General features: G+C 40.3%; 1 protein-coding gene across 1 annotated transcript; it reads left to right on the forward strand.

The window, feature by feature from the left end:
• On the forward strand, window positions 1-12,028 carry LOC119023525 (rho-related GTP-binding protein Rho6-like). Its single transcript, XM_037105537.1, has 5 exons — window positions 1-275; window positions 1,318-1,405; window positions 7,539-7,648; window positions 8,593-8,727; window positions 8,848-12,028. The coding sequence occupies exons 1-5, from the start codon at window positions 156-158 to the stop codon at window positions 9,091-9,093; spliced, it is 699 nt and encodes a 232-aa protein (XP_036961432.1). The 5' UTR covers window positions 1-155; the 3' UTR covers window positions 9,094-12,028.
• Window positions 12,029-18,317: the final 6,289 nt, after the last annotated feature.

Below are 18,317 nucleotides of genomic sequence, written 5' to 3' on the forward strand. Positions count from 1 at the left end.
ATCCCCTCATTGACTGTTGCTCTGCCTCACTCACAGACTCACTGACTGACTGAACCCCATCAGGGACACAGCGTGCAGAGAGGATTTTACAGTAACTTCATCACCTCCGCGTCTCGTTCCTCCTCCACCCTCCGCTCCGTCACCTCAGCTCCACCATGAAGGAGAGGAGACTCACGCAGCCGTGTGTGGCGAGGTGTAAGCTGGTGCTGGTCGGGGACGTCCAATGCGGTAAAACTGCGATGTTACAAGTCCTGGCAAAGGACTGCTATCCAGAGGTAAGACATCCGCGCGCAGCGCTGGATGCTGACGGCTGATCGGAACACATATTGATCATTTAGATTACAGGTCATGTTTGTTTAATCCATTTCCCCCCTAGAGGCAGAATAAATATACTTTAACACTCCCTGAAGGAATACTTTTATGTGTTTAAAGGACATACAGAAAATCAGTGGCGCCTAATTGAATTAATAGTGTTTATCATAAGATCTGATGCCACATATCAAATAGTATTAACAACACTGGCATACACGTGTCTTAAAGGGTATTAGAGAGTAAGATCATTGATCATACTGCAGTATCTCTGAGCTGAACCTTTGTATTTAGTCAAAAGAAAAGTTAATCACTAATTTAAAACAGGGGTGTCCAAAGTGTGGCCTGGGGCCGATGTTGGCCCACCACAGGGTTCAAGCTGGACCACAAATGTAAAAGTTTGTTTAAAGGGGCACTTTGTAGTTTTTGGAGGATAAAATTCAAACTCAGATGTTCATTTTTTTTAACATTAACACGGTAATAATACAAACTCAAATATTTCTCTTTTGTCCATGACTGAATAAACAAGCTGTTCTCAGAGGAAAATAACGTCCCCAGAGCACTGTTTGAGGATGGAAAAGTGGCAGGGTCCGCCACATATAAACAAAGTAAAACAGCATGAAACTGTGTTGTCCTTTAAGATCAGTTTATTAAGTTTATTCAGTCACGTGTAAGAAAAGGGTTTGTTTATTTCATTTGTTTTGACATTTTTAAAGAATCAATCAATGAAGCTCTTTTCTGACCCAAAACTACATAGTGCACCTCTTTTTTTTTAATCATTTGACCACGAAATTTCCTTTTCAGCCCTCCAAGGGAGAAAGTTTGGTCATGTGGATGAATTGATATGTCTTTTTATTGATTTAAAAAATATATAAACTGTATATTTAAGACTTTCTGCTGTTGCTCCATGACTTGTAATGGGCACTTGCTCTTGTCCTCTACATGATGAATCAGTGAAAGACAGGTTGTCTGCTCCCTGAGCCCTTTTCCTTTGTTCTTCATTTCTAGACTTACGTCCCCACTGTGTTTGAGAACTACACAGCCTGCCTGGAGCTGGAGGAGCAGCGTGTCGAGCTCAGCCTTTGGGACACATCAGGTGAGGATTATACTCTGATATTCTTTACAGAACTGACTCTCGTGCGAAGCTGTTATCTCCCCTCCCCTCTATCTGTCTGACTCACTGCCAATTTAAAATTCTCCCCCCTGCTCTGACGGTCAATGTTTGTGTTTGAGTAATGAGTGAGGTAGTTTCACTACTGTATTCATGGGTCGTTCTGTGGAACTTGTTTACCCTCCCAACACTGAAGTGAGCCTGCATGGAGACGGGTAAATGAAGCTCCGTCTCAGTCATTGTTTTTACAAAGTGTTGTTGCTGTTTACTCAGTCTTCACTATCTGCCAATCCTGTTTTGATGCAGTTAAGCAGCTTTTCACTGGTGTGAGATCTACTGCGAGATCTTTCTTGGTGGATTGGTGCAGGCCTGAGCAGTGAGGCTGCCAAAATCCACAGTTCAGCATGGAAAATCATGCAAAATTAATGGGAAATATTTCAGGCAAGCAATTTTCAGAAAAGACCTTGCAATCAAGGGCAAACAGGGGACCAAATATGAGAACTACAACTGAGCTTTTAACTGGAATATACTGTAAAATCCCCAGGTTACAGTATGTACTCACACATGCATTACATCACAGCTACATTTCAGTCAGATGGGTAGGTTAATCCTCAACTTGTGCAGCCTGATCTGTAAGACTCTGAAAATAAAACTGTAACTCCAGTATTATTGGAATGTCCATCAGTTTATACATTATATAATCTGCACAGCCTGTATTACTATTAAAGGATAACTCCTCCAGTTGTACAGATTAAAGTGTGTTTACAGGTTTTAGGAAGTACGACTGCATATGTGGAAGAAACAGTTTAAAGCCTTTTGTGGCTCCAGAGGAAGCTGTATGTAATCTGATAAATTACCTCCAGTGATGTCATTCAGTGGCTAGGTGGGCATTGTGGGTAATGTAGGCATCAGATTTTATAAAGTGGTCTAGTATTGAACCCCGTTACTGCTGGACTCATTATGGACAGTTTAAAAACAAATGATCAAAAATAAATACAGTAGAACTAGAAATAACACTTTTTTAAATCACACATTATTCTTTCCTACATTCCTACATCACCCACAATGCAATTTAGTCCCTGTGTGACATCACTGGAGGCAAAGTTACCCTTTGATAGGGATCAGCCAATATAATGTTTCCAGAACTGATACTTATTAGTTGTAATCAAGGAGACTAATAGCCAATATTTTTGACAGATACAAAGACATACAAATATCTAGGTGTCAAAATGTGCAATATTCAGTGATAAAATGTAACTAACTACAACCTACTTTGAGGTTTATGATTTTGAAGTACTTTACTTGAGTATTTCCACTCACTGCCACATTATTCTTCCACTCCACTCCACTTTGGTAATTATAGTTGCTAGTCGCTTTGCAGATTTTAAATTGTTAATAGGCTGTTACTTGTGATTTGTATCAGATAGTGCTGTGGGCAGTAGACAGAGTGGTTACTACAGAGAAGGAGTCATAGTAGAGAATTTTCACATTAATGTTCATACAAGAAGAAAAAACCAAGAAATATTTGGCACATTTGCTTGCTTGATTGCTGTTTAATTGTTTTGCCTGTGGATCAATGGATTAATCAATTCACCGTTCGAGTCCATGTTAGGGCGTGTGGACTGATCTCCATGCTGTTTTCGATGGTGAAGAGTTCAGCTACATGTTAGTTATTTTGTCTTGTGTTCTTGTATTTGGAGTTAATCTTTTGTGTAGGCAAAGTGTTGATTCAGTGGATTGAAGCCTCTTGAGCCTGTCGCTGTAGTATCCATGATTCCACCCATTTAGAGCTTTCTCTCTGTACTTTCTGCTTGACCTGGCCAACAGGGCTATTTGTAAATTTTCATCAGACTAACTATTAATTAGATTTGAATATCAGCAAGAGTGGTGTCAGAAAACATTGCTTTATCATAACAATTGTTTGTATATCCGCTGTCCTTAGTCTTCCAGTTTCCCCTTTTTGAATGACAAATACAGACTATCGTTACCTGGTGCTGCTGAGAGTTATTTCATCTCACGCAGCCATGAGAGGCCAGTTTGTAGCTGGCTGTAGTCTTTGCGGTGTGTTCGCATGTGACTGTTTCACCGAGACACAGGTGTTGTGAGGCGGCCCAACGGTAAGCCAAAGGTCAGTTCTGTAGTTTTGCTGTGTCGGGGCTCTGAGAAGAGGAAGTCAAGTTATCAAAAAGTCATCTATTTTATGCAAGAAATTTGGTTTTAATTATCTGCAAATCTGTTTTATAACTAGGATTAAAACAAGTTATTGTGAAAAAAAGTTTCATCCTAAATACATATGAGAGCAGTGACTATAAGATGATTAATTAATTAGTTAATCAACGGAAAATGAATTGTCAGCTATTTTGATGATTGAATGATCATTTGATTTGCTACCAAACACAATTACCAACAGGTATCTGGTAACAGTTCCCTTAATGTGAGGATTTGTTGTTTTTCTGTGTATGTAAGAGCCTACTATTGATACCTGACATATATATTGGTAGCTGTATATATGTTGCATATATGAAATCTTTTTTAAAAAAAAAAGGTTTTGTAGTTTTGGATCAAAAATGTCTGAAATGTTTGTGACCATTTTAAGTCACTGTTGTGAAATGTATTGTGGGTCATGTTTATAGGTTTATAGGTTAATGGACATGATGACTACAAACCTACAGAAAATACATTATGTAAATAGGATCAATAAGAGGAGCCATCCACTCATGTATGGATGGATTTTATAACAGCACTGGCTGAGGCATTGTGCTCAGAGGAAGTCGAGCAGTGCCAGTTGGCCTGCAGAGGGGTTGTTTCACAGGGGGAGAGGGGGATGCCTCGTCCATGCAGGGGGTGGAAGTCTCTGAGAGAGTGGGCAAGCATGTGCGTGTTTGTGTGTGTGTGTGTGTATCCTGTCTTACTATGTGTGTGTGTGTGTGGCTGTGAACAGAAGGCACAAGTGAGGGATACTGAGAGAAAAGATATGCTTGACCTCCTCACTGCCTTATGGTGTGTGCCGCCTAAAAAAAAAAAGGTCTTATGTAACTGAAACCAGCAGTGAACCAATGCAGGTTTTGTGTGTTTGTCTCCCACGGAGTAAAAACTTTCTGGACAGTCACCCTTTCCAGAGGAAACATTGCATAACACCTATTTACATTTGCAATACACACAAATAGACAGTTCCTGTCGCTCTTAATGTTTCTTTCCATTCTCAGTCTTTGTTATGTTTATTTATGAAGATAATTTTTCCCCGATCAAAGTTTCCTGAGGCCAAAGTTGACATCTTCACATCTTTGTCCGACCAACAGTCTAAAAACCAAACATGTTCAGTTTAAAATCACATCAGATGAAGAAAAGCTGCAATTCATAGAAATTAAGGTGATGTTTTGGCAAATGAATAAGGCCCTTATAATATTCTTGTTAACATTAATACGACTATATCAGTGTTAATATAGCACCATAATCACATTTATTGTTCGATCATTAGACATTTATAAGCGCTTATAAATTACTAACAGTTTATAGACACTTAAAAACATTAAAGGGGCACTATGTAGTTTTGCAGAAAAAATTCAATTCAGAATTTTAACATTTGTAATATTAGTGAGGTAATAATACAAACTCGTGCATATGTATTTTTCCAAAACTGAATAAACAAGCTGTTCTCAGAGGACAGTATGGTCCCCAGATCACTGAAGCTAGAAAGGTGGCGGGGTCTGCCACATATAAACAAAGTAAGACAGTTTGAATCTGTGTTGTTCTTTAAGGTCAATTTGTTTCTTCAGTTTATTCAGGCTGGGTTTGTATTATTACCTCATTAATATTGTAAATATCAAAATTCTGAGTCTGAATTTCTTCTCCCAAAACTACATAGTGCTCCTTTAATGTAAAGTGATAACAAATTGGCTGAAACTAGAGAATGTTAATCTGCATCAGATAATGTTCGCTCAGATGACAGGGTGGTTTATGTGCACGAGTACGAGTTGACGTCTTCAGATATCTTGTTTTGTCTGACCAACAGTCTGAAAACTAAAGATTTTCAGTTTGAAATCACATGAGATAAAGAAGAGAATTAGATAATTTGCGAATTGTTTCAGCTTCAGTAACATTGTTCCAGCTGTCTTTCCCTAATGTTATATCATCTTTCACATACAAAGCAGGTACTTACAACTGAACATTTCCCAGCAGCGTTAATTTTCTCTCAATAAAAACGTCTCAAAGGCGTATTTTTCCAGTCTACAGGACTCATGGAGGAAGGCTCAAGCTCCTTCCATTTTCAGTGTATCTGTGCGAGTAGAGAGGGCAGTTTCCATGCATCAGCTAATGTTCGCTCAACTGAAAGGCCTGTTTATGTGCCTGTGTTTGTTTGTGTGTCCAGGCGGGGGGCTGCTAATGTGTGGGAGGTGGTGGGTGCTAGAAGTTGTGTCCTCTTTAGATCTCTCTGCCTCCTCTTTCTCAAGCCTTACATCACCCTGGATAGTTATGTGACGGGCGCTTTTGATTCCCACCAAAAAAATATGTTATTGATAGGCTGGCGTTGTATAAGTTTAACTGTCCTACTTTGCAGATTTAAGTTAAAGATTCCGACAGAAGGGCCTTGAATATTGAATTTTTTCATTAATGTCTCACTAGATGGGCCAAATTCATCAAGACAACATGATTGTTGGTTAGTTCCTGTGGAAGCTTATTAGAAGTATCTATTCCAGATATAATTACACCCTCTTATACTCACAAGGAAATCCTCTGGTGCGCATTTGGCCCCTGAGGACCGGAGTAGGAAATTAAATCTTGGTGCTGCTGTGTGGGGAGTGATTAGGTGGCAGAGGGAAGACAATAGAAAGCGGACATCCTGTCGGTCTGTTTTTAGCACAGAAGCCTTCCTGACAGTTAAAATATATATAGATGGCTGTGCCGTTTATGGAAAGGTGAGGAAAATATGTTTCTCTCACACCATAATTCACATTCTCTTAGCCGAAGTGTCGTATTTATGATACCGCAGTCTGACTTGTCTGAGTGAGCTGATGACTAGTGAATGTTGTCGTTTGAAGGATCTATCTATCTATCTATCTATCTAAAGATTGTCTCTCAAACTGTATGTTAATGAGACACAAATAAGATAGAAGTGCTATTAAACAGTAACTTCTACAGCTTTCGCCATTTGATGAGCTGAACAACCAAATGAGACTTCCAGTTGAAACTGTCGCCTGGGAGCTCTGAAAATCAAACGCTCTGGCTCTAAACGGAGCACACCGTTAGATCACAATTGAAAGTTCAGGAGTGATTGGTTGCTGGGGGGCGCTGTGAATGGAATTCAAATGTTTGACTTTTAAAACTATGGTTATGTTAATATTAAAGCGTTGTGTTGTAAATTAGCATCATTAAGAGTAGTTCAACATTTCAGAAAAAAAGCTGGAAGTGAATAAGAGAGCAAATAAATGTGTTTCTCATGATGTCAAACTTTTGGCTTCAAGCGCAATACCTTTCAATTACCTAAATATCCTTTGTTTATCTTTATTTTTGGATACAAACACAGGTATTTTTTAACCGATTAAATTTGTCTCATTTGGCCTCTGATGCTGAACATTCAAGCCAAAAAATAAAAATAAAAAATCCTAAACACAGTATCCTGTGATGATAATTTGGCTTCACAGGACATCTGGTAGTTTTTTTTCCTTTAGACAAAAGTTTGGTAAAAATTAAAGTTTGCTGTTGGCTAATAATGGAAAGACGTGATTGGAGCACAGTTGCACAGCCTGTGACTCAGTCAGTGAGTTTACTTTACTGGAAATATTCCCCTCGGTGGGAAGGCATCAAGCTTGAAGAAATGATCTGCTCTCTTAACAGTTTGGCAGGGGAGTACGTGACTGTTTGTGTTTGTACTGTGTGAAAGTGAGGAGGATGATTGTGATAGAACATTATAATACTGTCAGCTGGATTCAAACCATAGAAAGAGGCATTTTTTGTCCATTCTGCGTGCTGACAAGTCAAAAACTTTAGTCAGACTTTAAGCTTTCAGAGGGCCCACGTTCCTAAACCACAAGTTAATGACATTGTACATTCTTTTTGTCCCTGAGCTACATAACATATTTCTAAGAGTGTGTGTCCTGACTGTCCTCTGTCACTCCAGGTTCTCCGTATTACGACAACGTCAGACCCCTCTGCTACAGCGACTCAGACGCAGTGCTTTTATGCTTCGACATCAGCCGACCAGACACAGTAGACAGTGCGCTGAAGAAGGTACTTAGTATTATAAACTGCTTTTTCTTTTCAACAGGATCCATCTATTATCCCCAGAGACAAAAATTCCCAGATCCACACCAAAAGTTTATGTGCTCTGTTCCGGACCGAGACCCATCCTCCATCCAACTTTCCATGGAAATTATTTTTGATGTAATCCTGCCATCAAACTACCCAACCAATAAACCAACATGGGCAAAAAAAAGAGAGGCAATATTAAAAAAACAAACAGCACATTTTCCTGAAGAAACTAGAAATGTTATCATTCCTTTTCTTTCTTTATGTACATAAAAAAAATGTGACCATACTTCATTAAACTAACCGTGGTAAGTTAGCGATTAACGATTTGAAAGAGGCAAGTTCGGTCATCAGAAACCGTCTTTGTCGGAGACCATTCCCTGCTGCACCAATAAAGCACAACAATAGTTGTTTAGATACCTGGTGGTGGCAGTGACCTGTCCCCTGATAACTTGGGAGATTCTGTTAGCAGTATATGCAGCCGCTCTCCAATACTTTCGACTGTTTCTTTGTAGAAAGGGGAAACAAAGGAACAGTCCAGCTGGTCACCTGCTTGATCAGTAATCGTTTTTTCTGATATTTGATGTTGGTGCTGTTAGTACAGTATCATAATCAATGTTGCCCCAGGACCTTCATTTTTACGTTTTCTGATGCTTTTTGGCTACATTTAGGGAGCTAAAATGCTTTGTTAGGTTTAGGAAAACAAACTCTTTCACAGCTTTAAACATGTGTTTGATCATTTGCGTCTTTATCCCCAAATTGCGAAGATATGAGATTACAAAACCATGACCGGTCAGGTTTAGTGATGTTCCCGGAGCAACATTACTTATGATACGAAATGGTTCATCAATAATCTGCCCCATATTCACTCTTCATATGTTTTTAGATGTAAAAATATGTGACACCAGTTTGTCTTCTCCTCGCAGTGGAAAGCGGAGATCCAGGACTTCTGTCCCAGCACGCGGATCCTGCTAATAGGCTGCAAGACAGACCTGCGCACAGACGTATGCACGCGCATGGAGCTGTCCAATCAGAAACAGACTCCCATCTCCTATGAGCAGGTTTGTTCCATGACTACCTCTTCCTCCCGTGTGTCATTTCAAGTCTTCCGTCTAGACTCATAGAAATCCCCCTTTTGTTTTAATCTCTTATTCAGTTTCACATGTTTTTCCTTCCTGAAGGGTTCGTCCATGGCCAAGCAGCTCGGAGCGGAGACTTACCTTGAGTGCTCTGCCTTCACGTCAGAAAAGAGCATCCACAGCGTTTTCCGTACTGCGGCTCTGGCCTGCATGAACAAACTCCAGGCTGCCAACAAGCCCAGCCCCGTCCGCCGCCTCTCCAAGAGACTCCTACACCTGCCCAGCAAGACAGAGCTGCTCTCCTCCACCTTCAGCAAGGACAAGTCCAAGAGCTGCTCTATCATGTGAATACTGCTGAGATCATACTGGGGGAAAAAAAAAAGAAGGAGAGCAAGGAAGAGGAAATTGATGCCAGGGTGTGCAAGGGAAAGAGAGCAACGATCATCTCTCTCTCCTTCGCAGCATCCTCCCCAAAACCATCCTGTGAGCCACCTCGGCTGCTTCGACACCCTCTTTGTTCAACTCTGACTCTTCGATCCGACCTGTCACCAGCACACCGTCCAGGGGGCAGAGTTAAAAAATGTTTGATGTTGAAAATGTTTCTGATCGTTTAAATATACTTGTAGAAAAGAGAGCAAACAGGCACTCTGATGTCTGTTAGATTCGTCTCATATAGCGACGCAGCTTGTATAATGTTCCTCTTGTCTACGAGGAAGCGGTTGTAAACGCTGACTGCATTAACCTGATGAGACCCATTTGAAATTCTCATAGCGGCGCCCTCTCCCATCCATCTCCTTATCTGAATGTCTCCTTAAGGTCACGATATCGGCTGAGATGAAATGTAAAAATTTAACAGTGACAGGAAGCGGTATCTACAGAAATGCTGCTCAGGGAATTTAAACCAGCGCTCCTTGAAGACATTACTCCCCCACCCCCCCACCGAACCCTTGCAGGGTTTCATTTGGAAATTAAAGCTGACAGTGGAGAAAAACGGGGGAGAGAAGGGAGGGATTTGGCAAGCGAGAGTGTTTATTTGCCAAGGCGGTGGGAGGACAAAAGTGAGTGCAACATCTAAAGGAGCGCAATGTGACTCAGCACTCACATGAGCTGCAAAACGGTCCATCGTGGACGTGTTGTGACAAAAAAACAACACAAAACCCCCGAGCCTTGTAAAGACTCTCTTGAGCATGATTTTGTCAGGTCCCCTTTCATCACCCATCACCACTGCAGTCTTAATTGTTCAATGTTATTAACCGTAAAAAAGGCTTGATTTTAGTGACGCATCGTCTCATTGTTCCTGGCTACTTCACCGGCCGCTTAATGGGTCCCAGTTTTTGATATATGTTCCAGAACAAAGATTTCTTTTTTACACAAGCCAAACCAGACTGATTTATTTTAAGGAGTCATAGAAATCTTTGTTTTTGAATCCTCTGTCTCACAGATATTGCAAGACAAATAGTCCTCAACTCTAAACTTGGACTGTAAATGTGTTGTGTGGGCCTGCTTCAGTGAGCTCCAGGTGCTGGTTCAGGATGAATTTCTCATTGTTAACAGTTATCTAAGATTCCCCAGCTGACATTTCCAGCCTGGAAAGCGGCATTAACACTAAATGTCCCTGAGATGATCAGTGGGAAGGTTGAGTTGAATAACACAATTACACAGGCTGGACCTGTTTGGAGAAAGAGTTTTCTTTTTACGCTTTATAGATATTCTGATTTTATTTTTGCAACTTCCCAGAAATTTTTTCTTGACCTTGTCTATTTGTTAAAGGGTCACTGCACCAATTTTACACATACATGTGTGTGTTTGCAGGTCTTGAGAAATACTCCTGTAAGAAAAGTTGTATAAAGCCTTCTGTGGCTCCAGGAAGCTCCATGTATCTGACAGAAAGCCTCTAGTGATGTTAAGTTGCATTGTGGGTAATGTCTTTGTTTATGAGTTCATACGGTTGCCTTTTCACTAGTAATTGAGTAGTCTATAGTAATTGTACTTTTTGGACTCTTACAGACGCCCTCTCCACCTCCCTACACTTGTATTATGAGCGTCATTTACTTGCCCAAAAAAGTGAAGGATTGATTTGATTGCAAGCATTTTTCCTCTTCAAATTTCTATAGATATCGTGATAATAACATTATTGTGAATTAGTTTGGCCATGATGATTGTGTGGTTAAAGATCTGATGTTGTGACAGCCCTAATTTCTAATTTAATGGTGCCTACATTACCCACAATGCAACTAAGCAACTGAATGACATAACTGGAGTAAATTTAGATTACATTCGGCGTCCTCTAGAGCAACATGAAGGCTTTCTACTACTTTTTTCACACATGCAGTAGTACTCAGTAGTAACACACTTTAATGTGTAAAATTGGTGATGTTGTCCTTTAAGTAGCTTTTTTTTAATGTTTCTATTTGCCCATGGATCTCTTTCAATGTTTTTTGTAGCTGTTGATGTTGTTCACTTGAGTCTTCTGGCATTAGCAGCTGTTGACAGCTCGGCTAATGGAGAACTTGATGATTAGTAGGTCCGCACCAAGAAGCCCGGAGATCTCTGGATGTACAGAACACTGGGATTTCACGTGTTGCTTAGCAACAGTGTGAGCTGGGCTCCTGCCTCACGGAGAGAGAGAGAGAGAGAGAGAGGGATGGTTCTCCGAGAGGGCGCCTCACCTTTTATTTGTAGCATTAGACAGAAGCCACTGCGAAGGTGACGGCTGGACATTTTCAGGGAGCAGCGGACTGCTCATGATCTCGACATGGTTTTAAAGACCGCACGCTGGTCGCAGCCACGAGTGGGTTGTTGGGAAACAGCATGACATCTAAAACATGTCTTCTGTAGCTCTGCTTCAGTCTTTATTTTTTCACTTCTTACTCCTATCTGGTGCATTGTGCTTTTCTAAACGAACTCCATTTGGTTCCATACGGAGCCACCATTTTACAGTTTCTCTCTTGCTTGTTTTGTTGTACATATCTTCCTCATAAAACTGTTTATTAGAAATCCCTTAAAAGAATGTTACTGAAGCAAAAGAAAATGTTTATGTCAAGTTGCCTGTTGTGGCTTAAATTATTGACTGAATTCTGTATTTGTTATCGTCATATGTTTCCTTCCTTAAATCTTTATTTAAATAAATATGTCTGAAGTTAATTTACAGTCAGTGTTTTTTTCTGTGTTAAATTTTAAGGTACAGTCGAGACCTTAATGGATGTATCGATCAATGGTTATGAAGAAAATAAACATTGTGGCTAAATACTAGGGTTCCACAATTAAAGAAGACCTATCACGCTTTTTTTCTTTTTTACTTTCCATCAGTGTTGTATATATATTCTTGTGCATGTAAAAGATCTTGAAAGTCAAAAAAAGGGGGGCAATGTCCACATGAACAGAAGCTCCTCCCTCCCAAAGAAAAAACTGCTCCTGCAATGCCTCGTCAGTAGAATGCGAGCTGACCAATTAGAGCATTCCAGTAGTAACCCAAAATAAAGTTATGAACCTAAAAATTGGCATGATATGTCTCCTTTAATTTAAATATCATCAGAATTGCAATATGGAAAAGTACAATATCCAAGTGGCAGGAGCTGCAACACTTGTTTGGTACAGGCCCCAGCAAAAGTATTTAAATCATTTTTAATAATATTCCATTGAAAATGAAATGCAAAAACTACCACTCCCACAAAAATGTGACTCATATCGTGATTGGAATATCTGTAAAAGAAATACCACTAAATACTAAAATATATGTTAAATAAACAGTTTAAAATGTTCATATCAGCACTATATATTTACACTTTTACACATATTATATCAGTCAGTGTCCATTTCAGTCCGTTTGTTGGATTTCTGCAGTTTTATTCTCCTCTAAGAAACAAGACTTTGCAACTATATCAAATTAGAAAAAAAAGATTATTTTGGTAAATTAATCTTATTCAGGGCTCCCTGGGAGGAAGAAGGACTGATAGTTTGGCAGCACATAGTCTGTTTGGTCTAAACAAAGAATGATAGACTCATTTCTCGGGTCAAGGGTGCAGTAGTTGGCACCACATTCACAGTCTGCGATGCAGATAAAACATATATGTCTTAATGAAAGTCCAACTGATTTAATCTACAATAGGCCCACGATTCCTGCAAACTCTACAAAAAAATATAAATGGCATCAGTTTCAGCCTTGCTCTAAAATTAAGCACAGTCATATTTGTATTCGAACAGGTTTGTGGACATCAAACTGAACTTTTTAGTTCAGTCCCTCAGGACTCTGTGGCCTACAATTAGCTGATGACGGAGGCAACACAGTATGGTGTCAAAGCGAGCCTGTGGATGTTATACCACTGAAGCATGAACACAGCCTCAAGGAACCAGCCCTTCCCCCGCAACATGCTACACACACACACACACACACACACGTCTAATGCCTCATGCATGCATCTTGCTACATACATGATTAGTTGTGAAAACTTGCCACTTTCTATTGTTTTGTTTGTGGAAAAACTGAGTTTTGTTGTTGGATACCATGTTGTCCTACTTAAGCCTGGAATAGACTCACATCAGCTTATAAGTCATTCACAGAGTTTGTATGTAAAGTCCCCTCTAAGATATTTGAAAGTGTGTGAGAAATGTCTGAGCTAAAGACAGTGTAGTGTAGTAATGTTGTAAAAAAGAAGACACTGTGGCATCACAAGCAATAACTTCCAAAGTTACATTTTAAAGAAGATGGATTATATATTAAACTATATTCACTATATCACATGTGCTTCCAATTCATAGGTATGGCTTTAATGCTATTATGTAACTATGTTGAGATACTGGTGAGTCCTTTCTTTTCATGCCACTTTCAGCTTTACTGTGTTAAAAGGAAGATATTGGGGTTTTTTTTTACTCTATGAGGTGAAAGTATGCTGTTTATAAATAAAACTCTTAAAACAGTTTATAAGTACATAATATATGTATACAAGTATAGATGAAAAACAATAAACTGTTGAGTCAATTCACAGAAAATTAATTGGCCCCATTTTTAATGCAAAGATGTCAAACATTTTTCTCGCTTGCCAAATGTGAAAATCCTTTTTTCTTCTTTTTGTCTTTTTCCTCACTTAACCGACCATCCTTCCTGACCTCCATCACTATATTTGCTTTGTCTTTCTCTTGACTGATACAGGCTCTTATCAGGATCTCTGTGGCTGCGTCCTGCTGTCACACTCTGACCCCTGATAATACAACATGGAAGCAGAAGCTGAATGTTTGCCATTCCTGAACTATCACACACAGGATGCGGCAGTGGCTCGTGACCTCCACATCCTTTAACTCTGTACAGTAGCAGGTGATGAGGAAATTGTGAGAATTTTACTCTGCAACAGCAGCCTCAGTTATATTTAATCTCCTGTCTCCTCATCATTGATTTTCTGCAGCTGGAAATAGTGGTTTGATGGTCTCTTGGATAAACAGGTCTGCCAGCCTGTCTGTCTGCAACACTCCTCTCTCTTATCTGTTCCTGCAGTTTCTCTGTCTGCTTGACTGTCTCACACAGATACATGCATAAATACACAGATGTATCAAAAATTGGCCCATGTGCATTACACGTCCCTGTACATCAGATAAACCTCCGACAAAAGCTCACTGAGGCTGTCATATGGCAGCAGGTTGCTCTGAGGCATGATTATACAGTACGACAGTAGAGGCTGAGGAGCTCGAGCACCGCTGGGGCTCTCTGACAGAGACTCCACATTCTTGGGTGAAGCTATTTCACTATCTGTTTTGGTTTTTACTGCAGACTACATGTTTGAAGTGATTTTCAGAATACACGTATTGGCAGAGAGAGGTTGAGAATGATATCATGTGTCATGTTCGTATGGCAAATATGAGGCTAAAGCAAGCAGCTGCGCTAAGCTAGTTATTATTTTTAGTTTCTGGTACCCCAGTCTTGCTAAGCTACGCAAATAGCTGCTGCTGGCTGTAGTATATTTACCGGACAGATTTTTATGGATTTTTTTTTTCTTTTCTTTTGGTTTACCAGTTTTTAGTTCAGTTTTGTCAGTTCACTTATTACACTAAAAGCCAAGAGATCTTGCGAAACAGAGTGAGCTTGCCATTGGCATACAACTGAGACTGCTAGCAACGGGGTATTTTTGTAGCATGCTAACTTCAGAAGACATCTTTGCAGCATGTAATATAAACTCGTCTGACTTAACATCAACACTTTCCTCACATTCTTAATAATGTTTTTTTTTTTTATGTTTAAACAACAATTCTGGCCATATATTACAATGGCCACATTTAACTAAGGAATAATTTGGGAACAATTTGGGAAATACACTTATGTGCTTTCTTGTCGAGAATGACATTAAAAGATTGAAACGACTGTTTGCATGTGTGGCAGCTGGTTAGCATAGCTTGTTTTAGCATACAGACTGGAAAAATCTAGTCATGCTTCATCTAAAAGTAGCAAAATTTTAATCTCTAAAGCTTACAAATTAGCAATACTTTTTTTTTAGCTCATGGAGGGTTTGTTGGACTATTACCTTGGCCTGGCAGGTACTTACCTTCACTGTACGGCCCTCTTTACATTAGTTATCCCATTCTTAGAAATTGGATGCTGCTTGCTCTGCTTCTGGGGATGAGAGATGTTCTGTTTTTGTTCTGCTTTATTTTTTTCCTATTATTTGATTGGATAATGTCATTGCATTTGTATGCAGTGACATTTAATTTTCTTTTTACTCGACAGTAAAAATCTAACAAGAAAGGAACAGGAGGCTGCGTCCTGATTTATTGATAGAATTACCTCCCTGCCCAGCTCATTCTCTGAAAATGGGTCCGTGCTTGAAAAATAGATTTGTACAATGACACATGTATGGCACTGACATATTTGATGTAAACTAATGAACAGGTCAGCAGCCAGTGATCTGTACGGTTCTAGACACGGGTCCCTTCCCTTCGTCCCTGCATGGACAGGTGCCTGCAGCAGAGGCGGTGAGACTGTGGAGGATCGGGACGTTGAACCGGAGTGAGGATGATTTAGGGAAGAGTGCTGCCATCTGAAACCCTCTCGGGAAGTCAGGGAAAATGGTTGCAGTGCAGCGAGGCTCATTACCACATAAGCACATCATCTATCAGACATGGCAGCGCAGACACATATAAAAAAAAAACACACACACACACACGATGCAGTCTCACACACACATTGCACAATCAACCTATCAGACCTCTCCTGCACAGCAGCGGCAGAGAAGACAGCAGAGGAGCTCATGGGAGGGTGTGTGTGTATGTTGGGGGGGTAGTAAAGCTATGCTGCCTGGTTACTGATGAGCTATCTGCAGACTGACATATAGGTTACATTCCCTTATATGCTTGCCTGCACACACACACACACACACACACACACACACTGCCACAGCTGCTCTGACAGTGTCATAACTCCTGTCTCTGATGGAAAATGGGGTTGTATGTCAAAGGCTCAGCTGGCTGCAGAGTGGCATTCTCCACTTTCCCATATGAGCATCTGCCTGTGGTTCAGTCCTGCAGACACGGCCACCATGATGTCTTTCTGTATATTTTTGTAGCAATTTTCCACCGACTGTATGTCTGCGTAATACAATTAGTAGAAACAGCACCTCATGTTTGTTCGGAAAGGCTACAGCCACAATGATGGAAACAGCAGAAATGTGGACTCAGGTCATTCAAGCGGACTTGAGTCAGAATTTTTTTATATATATATAACATTTTATTTGCATTTCTCAATATACAATGTGCACTTTAGCATCAACAAAACAAAGACCCACGATCTTAGATCTCAAACTTACAAAAATAACACAACAAAAATAATACACATTTATACCACACATCAAACAAATAAGCTTAACTCGGCCTCAATTTATCATATTTCGTCAACATAAATTAGATAATAAATATAAATGAACATACACATATATCATATCCAGCTAAATTAAATTTTTTCTCACAAACTCACCAATTCACTAAAGGTCAGCTAGGTACAACACTTTGGATTCTGATCACTCAATTACTTTCACTCTCCATCTGAACACTCAGATGTAGTGGCCTGTCTCTTGAACAAATGACTTGACTTAACTTGTCACAGCCTGTGACAGGACTTGACTTGCCCCAGAGAAAAATGACTTGGGAGTTGCTTGAGACTTGAGACTGAAGGATCAGAGTCAGGTGTCTTGGAAAACAGCCAGGCTCTGTCTTAAAGAAACAAAATCTGTCTCCCAGCACCTCGAAAGAAACACTTTATCTATTGCATGTTTGATCCTGGAAAAAAGACAATTTATGGTTTTATAGGGGATTATGTGCTGTTCCATGATCATATATATTAATGAGTTTTAGTGCTGAAGCGGATTATTTTTACCTTCAGAAAGAGCATGAGTTGGCTGTTTCACTCCTGTTTCCAGGGTTCATGTTAAGCTAAGCTTCTGGCTGTATGTTCACAATACAGATACAAGACTCGCAATGATCTTGCACCATCCCTTTATGTCTTTTTTAGCTTTTCAAACACAAGCTGTCATTGTATATTCATATAAAAATTATGGTTATTTCTCTCTTAGATTGTTTGCGTGTGTCTGGATTGTTCTGCCAGCCCTCCTCTAAACAAAAGACCCGACAGCAGCAGCCGGAGTCGGCACAAAAATAACAAAAAAAATCAAAGCTGTATCTTTCTGACTGTTCCAGACTTATTGAAGCTGAAGTTTCTTTCAATCAATCCGTCCCTCTCTGTCTCTTTGATTGTTTGGTCCAAAGCTGTTCTGATGTGACAGGTCCAGACTCTCAGTCTGGGCATATGTGTGCGCTTTGGGCGACTCAGCGAGGCACACAGACATCACTAGACAGCACACACACGGCCTTTCTATAGCCCCGACCCCTGAGGACCAGCTCGCATTAATATTAACCACTTTAAGCTGTATTAGCATTTGCATACAGTGCGTATTGTCCTGAAAATCAAATCAAACATTCATTCGTCTGTGGTTCCTTTGAAATTAAATCTATTTATCACAGCTGTAAATTCAGTCATTCAGCCAAGTTTTCTTTGTCTCATGTCTCAGATGTGCCTGTGCAGTCCCATTATCTGTACACGTGGGTGTGTGTGTGTGTGTCTGTGTGTGTGTGTGTGTGTGTGTGTGTGTCTCTGTGTGTGTGTGTGTGTGTGAGAGAGAGTACTGTATGTGCAGCTAAGGGCATCCATGCGTGATGATGTACATGTGAATTGGTGTATGAATGTGTGTCAGTGTGTGCTGTGTATACTAAGCAGTTTATCTTGTCTGCGCTGCATATTTTCTCGTTCCCAAAGTGCAGCTAGGTGAGCCAGGTCTACACACACACACACACACACATACACATACACACACACACAGCTCAAACTCAGGTCTGCTGGAATGATAAGACCCCTTGTGTCCCTGCCGGAGGTAAATAGGCTCCCCTGCTGCAACTATCCCGACCTCTCATCCTCCATGTTATGACACCCCCAGAAATCCCCACATACCCACAGTGTTCACCTTCACCAGATCATCCCCCTCTTCGTGCCCATGTGCACTGTTTGGCACACCCTGAGGGCATGTCAAGAGTCGCTGCTC

This window comes from Acanthopagrus latus, chromosome 7 (assembly GCF_904848185.1).
Source record: "Acanthopagrus latus isolate v.2019 chromosome 7, fAcaLat1.1, whole genome shotgun sequence".
Taxonomy (NCBI): Eukaryota; Metazoa; Chordata; class Actinopteri; order Spariformes; family Sparidae; genus Acanthopagrus; species Acanthopagrus latus.